The sequence below is a fragment of the Hyposmocoma kahamanoa genome, unplaced genomic scaffold, assembly GCF_003589595.1.
Source record: "Hyposmocoma kahamanoa isolate Upper Pololo Valley unplaced genomic scaffold, ASM358959v1 202, whole genome shotgun sequence".
In the NCBI taxonomy this organism is placed as follows: Eukaryota; Metazoa; Arthropoda; class Insecta; order Lepidoptera; family Cosmopterigidae; genus Hyposmocoma; species Hyposmocoma kahamanoa.
The window spans coordinates 2771911-2782340 of NW_020653726.1; the positions used below are offsets into that span (position 1 = coordinate 2771911).

Genomic DNA, 10430 nt, shown 5'->3' on the forward strand with positions numbered 1-10430 from the left:
ATAAAGGGGCCCGGGATGGAAGGCTCGTCTGGTGTTCGGCGAGCCTCACATTCGGATTCGGGGGACCGATGCGTCTCCCTTCTCGGGGAGGGGCTGCGCAGGGCGCGACCAGCCGCTGGTGGGGGCGCGGACGAGTGCAACAGCGTACCCGTACCCCCACCCACCTACAGCGGAGAGGAGAAACACTCCGGGGGTTTAGTGCGGTCGGGCTGCTCCCCTTCAGGGTCAGCCCAGTCCCACATAACCCCGGCTCTGCCCCCGCGGGGCCGGGGTATCTGTAAGCAGATTCCCCCGGATTAACAAAAAAAAAAAAAGGGTTCTCTTTAATAAAGTGTGGTCTACAATAATACGGAGAAGAGAAATAATTATTCGAAGACACAAACCTCAGTGTCAGGTTACAAGTTTCGATTATGAACGTTATGTTAATAAAACAAAGTTTCCAAATGACGATAGTATTTTAGTTTCGAAGATTTCACAATCAGTATAAACCACTCTCTATGAGGATATACATATACCTACTATTTAATGTAAAATATTACGTGTTTACTAATAGCTATACACGTGTCTAGAATACATTAGTTGTATAAAGTAATTTACGTATTTTTAACCGACTTCAAAAAAGGAGGATATTTTTGTATTTGTATAATAATAATAAATATCCGAAAAATATTATTATTGTTTAAATATGACTTTCTCAAACTGGAAATTTTTCCATGACCTAACACTAGTTACGCGATAGGCATTTGTGAACCGATTTTGATGATTCTTTTTTGTTGGAAAGAAGGCATCTCAGTGTTTAGTCCCATTCTTTTTCAAATTCGAAGGAATTATTCCATCTCTAAGAGGAAGAATTCGGTTTCGCACACTTTCCGGTAACCGATTTCAATAAAACTTGGTATATAGTAGATGAAATTCCACCAACTTTTGAGGTCGGTTTTTTTTATGAAAAAGTTTATGTATAACTTTTTTTAGAAAGGAAAGTAACTTTTAATGGATTTATATCAAAATTTGAAATATTATCAGGCGAGTTAAGATGAACATACTTTATTTTTTGTCAAATATTTTGAGCTCTAGAGAGTACAGATAAAGTCATAAAAGAATTTTAAAGTACACTAAACGGTTACCTATATTTCGGACTACTGCGAAATAACATTTTCCAGAAATAACGTTTGGTCGAAATTTCATAACTTCGAAAGTAATTTTCAGAGAAAAATGTTTTTTTTTTTCTTTTAAACCTAACTTAATGTAACCTAACCGAATCTAATCGTGTCTTTGCGAGAAACATTCAACATATCCTGAAAGAACAACTGTTTCGTTATAATTCGATTTTCGGTGTAATGAAAATTCGAACAAACGTTATTTTGGACAAAAAAAATTCGACTTTGTGATAGGTTACCACACTAAACTTCTCGTTGTTTATAAGTTTTACATGTTTTAACAATTATTACGCTTCATTAAAAAAAACTTGCAAATTGTGCTAAAGTTTCTCTTCACCCAAAAGATTGGGTAAGGTCGCGTTCCCATTATGTCATAACGTTTTATTTATAGTTGGACGACGGTCGCGATTAGCATGTTCCCATATCACAACTATCTGTCATGACTGTGTCGCTCACCCGAGGCACTAGCCTCTTGAGAACCGGTTGAAGTCAATGACAACGGTCTGTGACAACCCTGTACACTGGCTAATCTGGTGTCAGAACTTGAACTGAGAAATTTCCTGTGCAAGCACGGGTTTAAGTGCCCTTATCGTACATCTTAAGGGTCGGAAGGGAGGGTCACAATAATCAAAACTAATGTACTTTTTTATCGTTGAACGACAGTCATGCCTTGCTGTTCCCATTGGGTCGTGACGATAATTTATAGTTTCACGGCAGTCGCCTTGTTGTTTACAGATTTGAGACAACGATAAATAAAACGTGACGACAATAGCAGCTGCGATGATCTGTCGTCACATTTTTATCGTGACGTTTAGTTTATCGTCGGACGACAGTCGTTCTAGCTCTTCCCATTGTCTTGACAGTCTGTCGTAGTAACGTCAAAAAAGACGTCAACGACAGTTAATCGTGTTGTACTCTATGGTAACAACTTCATTTAAATATACAAGCCACACGACACTTTAAACTGCATGACTATCTGTCTTCACAACATAATGGGAACGCGACTTAAGAGGAACAGTCATCGTATTTCTTATAAAGGTATACCTCATGTTCTCAAGATTTCACAACGGTGTGTTTTTTTTTTCGTCATTTGAATTTGGAGAATCGTAGCGACATCTCTTCAAAATCGTTTAAACTAATCTGTTTGTTTGTTATCAATTGAGAGACTATAGTGCTAAACTCTTTAGATTATGAGTGAAGGCTTCAAACCCATCTACCCCAAGTATTCTTTTTACCCACCTGGCCGTAGTAATATTTATAATTCTATAATACTATAATTATAATTCTAGTTTCTGGGAGTAAGATATCTGCCACAGATTTCCATTGCTCCATTTCAATATGATTTATTGAAGCCATATAAACACACGATAAACAAACACAAAAAAAGGCAAGGATCATCCCTTAGATTAAGGAGATATAGAAATAAAGAGAAAATAATCTACTTCAGGTTCTACTTTATACTACAATCAGGTTGGGGAATTCAGATTTGAAAACCATCACTATGTGTTCATTCACCGTCAAGGTGTAAGAAAGGCGCGGAAGTTTATACAGGTTGTCCGGTAACGCGCGATTATTTGGAGAGTCTTATGCCAAGTTGAAGACATAAACTTTTGTTAGCTATGTACATTTGTAATTATTCACAATAACAAAAAAAACTAGTCGCTCATATTTCGTCAAACGGTATACAATTTTGTATAGGAAGTTGACATTTTTTATTGCGTTGCTATTATAAAATACTGTATATGAAATAACCGGATATCTCGGTCATTTTGTGACGTCAACTCCAATCCCAGTGACAGACGAGCAACCGGTTTTCGAGTATATAACAATTCTCATCTATGGTTCTCAACAAGTAAACGTTGCTAAGAAAACTTGATTACTATTCATGACACCTATAAATATAATTCGGGTCGACGACTTCGTTGAAGAGCTTTAATAAAAAAAAAAGAAGTATCTGCACTAGACGACGTAGAAACATAATAAATAAATAAATATACAAAAAATAAAAAATGAACTGGCAGTTTGTAGGTTTGTCGGTCAATTTGCGGTTGATGAAAAACACTAATAGCAATTAATATAAGACCACTAATAGGTAAGAAATGACACTGGAAAAAAAACAAGTAAAAACAAATCATATTTAAGTAAAAAGTAGTACAAGTAATGAAGTAAATAAAAATTAAAAGAACGATTATATATGAACGCATTGCTTGAAATGTAGGTTCGGTGTGAAGAGCACGCCAGGCTTAACTCTTAAGATTTAAATTCAACTCTATACCGCTATAAGAAAGGTCCAAAGTGTCAAGTGTGTACTAGATATTATAAAAGGTCGGTAATTTTGGTATTTATTGGTTTAAGTCAAAACTAGCCAAATCAGTGAGGATGCACTTTCCTTTGCAAATAAGTACTTTGATGTAAATGTATTGTGTCATTTTTTATTTTTTTCAGGCATACGTACTTCCTTTCATTCGTTGTCTTATTATTTCCTCGTGTTGTTTAAGAAAAATACTTTACAATTAGGTATATAGGTTATACTCGGCAGAAACGCCTGAATCGTATAATACAAAAGAGCTCAAGCGAATAAACTTTACATACAATAATTTTTTTACACGTATTTATACGTTATTTCGAACCTTACAGCATACTACCAACGCTCAAGTTTCGAACTCTAAAATCTTTTCATATAATTATTGTGGGGGCGGATTATGAGAAAAAAACGCCTGGTTGTAAATTGAGCTTCTTGGTCTTGGTTTTGCTTGGATCGCGGTGAGATTTGGAACGCCTTCGGAGTCTTGTGCAGTCAATTTTGGAATGTCGTTCCGCTCCCAACGCTCCGCTTTTTATATCATCGCTGGCCCGCCGTGCCGCTCGCATTCTATTCAAGTGTGCGAGCGGGACGGCACCAATGCAGGAGCGGGACGGGAGAACCCTACAGACTCCAAGCAAAACCCCTCTCTCCCTCTCGTTTATTTACCAAACCTTAAACTAAATTAACAACACCAAATTATAATAATAAATCACAATAATAAATTTACAATATTAAAATCACATGGGCGCGAACACGTTTTCGTCCTGAACATATTCTCCCGCCGCAGCTTGTAGCTGGAAAGTCCTAGGGTTCGCGCTTCGTTGTCTCGTTGCCTCCCGTTTCAATGATTACCAGCTTCTTTGTAGGACGGCGCAGAACTCCTCTGTTTGTCCGCACGTCGACCGCCCTTATTTCTCCGTCGGGGCCTGGGTATGTAGCCACAATGATGCCGCGGGGCCAGGTGTTGCGTGGTAGCGTCCCGTCGGCTATGAACACCAAGTCTCCCAGTTGTAGCGCGCCGTTGGTGGCTCTCGGAGTTCGTCTGTGCTGGAGATCAGGGAGGTATTCTCTTATCCAGCGTGACCAGAACATGTCGGCCAGTCGTTGGCTGGTCCGCCAGATCTTGCGCCCGTCGATGTCAGTGTCCGTGAAGGCACCAGGCAGTGGTACTCGTGAGGGACCCCCCAGTAGGAAGTGGTTCGGAGTCAGGGGGTTCTCGTCTTCTGGAGCAGTGGATACATGGGTGAGAGGGCGGCTGTTGAGAGTGTGCTCTGCCTCGACCAATAGAGTGTGCAGGACCTCTTCTTTCGGGGCGCGTTCGTGCAGTACGGTGTACAGAGCTGTTTTGATGCTTCGTACCAGACGCTCCCATGCTCCTCCCATGAACGGTGCGCTCGGCGGTATGTATCTCCACTTGATGAACCGGATACTGGCGTCTTCCTGTATAGCTTCTAGTGCTGCCCTCTGTAGCTCGGCGTCCGCGCCGCGGAGATTGGTTCCCTGGTCAGACCACAGCTCCGTCGGGCATCCGCGTCGCGATATGAAGCGACGGAGTGCCATGATGGCGGAGTCGGTGCTCAGATCTCCGGCGACCTCGACGTGGACCGCTCTCGTGGTTAGGCAGGTGAAGATCGCTCCGTATCTTTTTTGTCGTGTGCGGCCTACTGTGACTTGGAGTGGGCCGAAGAAATCCAGCCCGGTGTATGTGAACGGGCGTTGATGGTGAGCGAGGCGGCTGGGCGGATGGTTTCCAGTCGAGGGTTGTGGAGGCGTGGCTCTCATGATGCGGCACACTCGGCAACGTTTCAGTTCGCTTCGCACAGCGTTGCGTAGTCGTAGGAGCCAGTAGTGCTGTCGTACCTCGCTGGTGGTGATGCCGAAGCCTCCGTGGTGCGTCTGTTTGTGTATCCAGGCGATATACAGTCGCACCCACGGGTGGTCTCCATCAAGCACGGCTGGTGACCGTTGTTGCTCAGTGATATCACCCGCGGCCGCTATACGCGATCGTAGTCGTATTATGCCTTCGCCGTCGAGTAGCGTTGATAATTTCATAAGGCGGCTAGAGGGGGAAAAGGGGTCCCCCTCTTGAGGGCGTTGATTTCCTCGGTGAACGCCTCTTCCTGTTGTGCTCGTATCCACAGCGACTCGGCGTGGCGTAGATATGATGCGTCGATCGTTTTAAATTTGTGTAAAACTTGCTTTCCACGCACAGCCTCGGAAGTATTCGTCTTCTTGCTTTCTGTATCATTTTTTCGCCAAGTAGGGTCGGCGTCGGCATTTTTCCTCGTTCTCTTCCTTAAAGCGGCGCATCGTTGTGTGCGCGTCCGCAGCCTGTCTATGAACTGTAGTACGCGCGCTGTGGTCCGCATGAGGCGTATCCAACTTGAGAAACGAGTTACTTCGGGTAGAGCTTCCTTCAGTCGCGCGCCGACGCCTGTGGTGAGGTGGACCCGTTCTTCATCCGTGACGTTGACGTCCGTGACTTCCTCTTGAGGCCAATTTTCTTCCGACATATATAGAAAGTCCGGCCCCCTGTACCATCGATGATTAGAGTCGAAGTCGTGTGGCACGTCGCGGGTGGCGTCGTCTGCGACGTTCATTTTGGTGGGTATCCATCTCCATTCTTTCGTTTTAGTGTGTTCAGCGATCTCCGCCACTCTATGCGCTACGAACGGTTTATAAACTCGCGGTCCGTTGCGTATCCAGGTCAGCACAGTGCGGGAATCTGTCCAGTAGTAGCGGCTTGTCGGTTTAAATTGATGCTCGTCGACGACGGTCTGTGTAAGACGGCAACCCAGCACGGCAGCTTGCAGCTCTAGTCGTGGTATGGAGATCACCTTCAACGGAGCTACTTTCCCCTTGCCGATGATGAGTGAGACGTGTATGTTGCCATCTTCGTCTTCTACACGCCAATAGGTGACGGCCGCGTATGCCGTTGAACTTGCGTCCACGAATGTGTGTAACTGGATGCCGCGCGCGTGACTAAGTTTCATATAGCAGCGCGGTACTTTTATCTTGGCGAGTCGTCGTACATCTTCCAGCCATCTGCTCCAGGCGTCCGCTTCGGGCGCTTCTAACGGGGTGTCCCAATCGATGCCTGAGCGCCACGTGTCTTGTATGATGCGCTTCGCTTGTATGGTGACTGGAGTGGCGATGCCCAATGGATCAAATATGGACATCGTAGTGCGTAGCGCCTCCCTTTTAGTTGGTGTTCTTGCCCCGTTGTATACTTCCGCCGGTGTTTTGTGAGTGTTGATGTTGAAAGACAGGGTGTCTTCCTCTGGTTGCCACACCATGCCCAGTACTTTCGTGCTGTCCAGTTGTAGTATGTCGCCTTTCGACCCCGGTGATAGCGTGCTTAGTACTCGGCGCGAGTTTGATGCCCAACGTTGCAGGAAGTAGTTCGCGCGGCTGTGTATGTACGCAACTTGTGTGGATATGCGTACGGCCGCTCCTTCGTCGTCAAAACTCGCTAGGTAGTCGTCGACGTAATGGTTGTCGATGATTGCCGCTGTCGCCTCGGGGTACTGAGCACGAAAGTGTTCCGCGTTCTTGTCCTTTACGTAGATAGCAGTACAGGGAGATGATGTGGCGCCGAATGACACTCTTCATACGGTACTCGGTCGGTTGGCGATCTCGGTCGTCTCCTCTCCACAGGAAGCGTTGCATGTCTCTATCTTCCTCTCGTATGGTCACACGAAGAAACATGTCTCTGATGTCGGCTGCTACCGCTACTGGTCGCTGACGGAACTTCATCAACACGCCGGGCAGGGATTGTATTAAGTCCGGGCCTGGTAGTAGCATGTCGTTCAGGCTGACTCCTTTGGCTTTGGCAGCGGCGTCGTGGACCAATCTGAGCTTCTCTGGCTTCTGTGGATTGATGACGGCGAAATGGGGTAAATACCAAGTCTTCGGGTTCTTATGGGGTGGCGCTATTTCTGCGTAGTCGTTGTCGAACAGTGATTGTAACTGTTTTTCGTATCTCTTTTTCAGTACCTCGTCGCGGTCGAGTTTCTTTTCAACTAGTTCCAATCTTCTTAACGCCACGTCGTAGCTGTCAGGTGGACGAACGTGCTCGTTACGCCATAGAAGACCGGTTTCAAAGCCTCCCGCCGGTAAACGGCGGGTTTTATCTTCTAGTTGTTGCAGTGCTCGTCGCTCGTCGTCGTTGTGGCTGCGTCTCGGTATGACAGCCAATGACTCGAGGCTGAAGTGTTCCCTCATCATCTGCTCCATGGACTCTTCATCATCAGGGGCGACAGCGTGGAGTACTTTGTGGGTGTTGACTCTTTCATTCGATCTCTTAGTGCCGTGTAGAACCCAACCTAGATCGGTGAGTGTTGCGATCGGTTGGTGTCGGTCTCCTTGTCGCACGGCATGTGTGAGTAAAAGATGCCAGTTGTCTTGACCCAGCAGTATCGTAGGTGATCCCTCTTCGTAGATGAGATGCTCTTCTAAGTCGTGCAGGTGGGGGCAAGCTCGTATGACGTTACGTGGGACTGCTTGCGGCGATAGCTTCAAGTTGTTCATGGTGCGGGCTGTTATTGTATGCTCATTCGTGTCGCGCCCGCGCAGAGAAATGCGTACTTGTTGCGATTCGCCAACGTTGATTCGCGTGCCGGCTACACCCTCAATGTAAAAGGGTGCTGGTGTACCCGCTGCGCCGATCCTTCTTGCTAGCGCCGCCTCAATCAGGCTGCACGTTGACCCGTCGTCCAGTAGTGCGAGTGCGTTGCACGTACCCTTGGGGCCCCTCACTTGCACAGGGAGTACCTTCAGTAGCGCGGTGGTGTTGCTTCTGTCTTTTGCTGATGCCACAACAAATGATGCAGGAGCTTCTTTCTTCTCCTTTGATGAGGGTGGAGTGCCATGCAGCAGTGAATGATGCATGTACTCGCAACCGTCGATGCCGCACCTCTTGTTTTTACACGTATGGCGAAATTTGCGTGTCCGTAAACAGCGGAAACATAGCCTATGTTTGCGTGCTATGTCCCACCTGGCGGCTACATCTGCTGTCTTCATTTCGTCGCATTGCGCCGCATGATGACCCGTCTTGTCGCAAATAGGACACGTAGTAACTTGTTCGTGCGCGGCTGGCTTCGCTATTTGAGTGTGGCAGCTCTTCATGGGTCTCCTGCCTGCTGGCTCCCGCCGGTCTTCCACAGGTGTGTTCTCGACGGGCGCGTAGCTCCCACAACGTGCAGCTGTGCGTTGCATGAACTCGGTCAGGGTTACTAGGTCAGGTTGGTATTCTGGCTGTTCCGCAGCAAAGTCATAGTATCGATAGCGCAATGCTGAAGGCAGCTTCTCAACCACGGCGCGTACTATCTCGGCATTGTGTAGATAATGCGGTCTGTTTAGCGCCTTCAATGTGGCCGTGACGTTGATGATCTTCGATGCGAAGTTGCAGATGTCTCTCGGATGTTCGCCCAGACGTGGAAGGGTGCGTAGCTTACTCAGTTCGGCCAGTGCGAGCGCGTCCGAACGACCGAACCTTGATGTCAGTAAGCTCATTACTTCGTTGGAGGACGTGGCTCCGACGAATAAACATTGAGCTGCTTCCCTAGCGGTGCCTTTCAAGCTCCTCCGGAGCCTCGCCAGGTTCTCTTGTTCTGTAAGCAGTCCTGCAGATTCCTCATAGGCTGTCTTGAACGGCAGCCAGTCGCTTGACGAACCGTTGAATATGGGTAATTCTTGAAGTCTTGCAGTAGTGGGTCGCTCGTGCCGCAGTAGTGATCGCCGTTGCTAACTTTTCGTAACATATGTCGCTCGGCGGCTTATGTTCCAGGTGGCCGTCGTTGTTACGATAGTATTGCGGCTGTTGTCTCTCACTTGTGTGCGTGACGTATGTAGAGGGGGGCGCTCCCCCCGCGTAGTTGGTGGGGGGGCACCTGGTCCCAGCTGTTGCAGGTGCCGCGTACGTGGAGATTTTTTCCTGTCGAATGACGTCGCGCGTCGGCGGCGGCGCCTGTGATTCGGCAGGTCTTCCCTTCAATATATCTTCCTTCGTACGTGTGGCGGCAGTGTAGTCTTCCTGCTCTTCTCTTCTCAACCCAATAGTGCTTGTGCGAATCCACTCCGATGTGCGTTCCTCGCGGATCGTGGCTTCCTCTGGATCGTCTTCGTCCGATTCCTCTTCCATTGCCGCGATCTTTGCAGATAATAAATCGATTTTCAGCTTCAATAATTCTTGTTGCGCTTCCGCTAGCTTCTTACGACGACTGTTCGAAGAACCGGATCGAAAAGATCGAACAGATTTAGGAGAGCATATTCTCCGTGGTGCTTCGCTTGTAGTGGCGCCGGCTTCGGGTCTCTCTACTAGTTGGGAGACTGGCGAGGTGGCAGTCGGCGCAGCGTCGATTTGTCTGATCGTCGCGTCGGTTTCCACAGTTGCACCGGTTGTACGTGTGGCGTACGTGGAGCGCGTGTGTTCTGAAGTTGTAGCGGTCTTTTCAGTCCCCGTGATCGTGTCGGTGCCCGTCGAACAGGTTGGAGCAGTGGACGAGGATTCTTGGGTATTCACGGGGTACGATTTTGCGCTTCTGGTAACTGGCATTGTTCTTTCTTGATGTAATCCGGCTGCTGAAGGACCAGAAAATGTGGGGGCGGATTATGAGAAAAAAACGCCTGGTTGTAAATTGAGCTTCTTGGTCTTGGTTTTGCTTGGATCGCGGTGAGATTTGGAACGCCTTCGGAGTCTTGTGCAGTCAATTTTGGAATGTCGTTCCGCTCCCAACGCTCCGCTTTTTATATCATCGCTGGCCCGCCGTGCCGCTCGCATTCTATTCAAGTGTGCGAGCGGGACGGCACCAATGCAGGAGCGGGACGGGAGAACCCTACAGACTCCAAGCAAAACCCCTCTCTCCCTCTCGTTTATTTACCAAACCTTAAACTAAATTAACAACACCAAATTATAATAATAAATCACAATAATAAATTTACAATATTAAAATCACATGGGCGCGAAC

The 10430-nt window shown here is 47.1% G+C and overlaps 2 protein-coding genes across 2 annotated transcripts in view; both read right to left on the reverse strand.

The window, feature by feature from the left end:
• The window catches only part of LOC113227207 (progestin and adipoQ receptor family member 3), a 56433-nt gene that overhangs the window by 23919 nt on the left and 22084 nt on the right, over positions 1 to 10430 (reverse strand). The window lies entirely within an intron of this gene.
• On the reverse strand, positions 3853 to 7962 carry LOC113227208. Its single transcript, XM_026460101.1, has 2 exons — positions 7927 to 7962; positions 3853 to 5117 (listed from the first exon to the last, which is right to left on the reverse strand). Exon 2 carries the CDS (start codon positions 5020 to 5022, stop codon positions 4267 to 4269), a length of 756 nt encoding a protein of 251 aa, XP_026315886.1. The 5' UTR covers positions 5023 to 5117; positions 7927 to 7962; the 3' UTR covers positions 3853 to 4266.

What these genes read in the sequence shown, in the direction of transcription:
- LOC113227208 (XM_026460101.1), bottom strand. Translation starts at nt 5,022, where the DNA reads ATGGCACTCCGTCGCTTCATATCGCGACGCGGATGCCCGACGGAGCTG.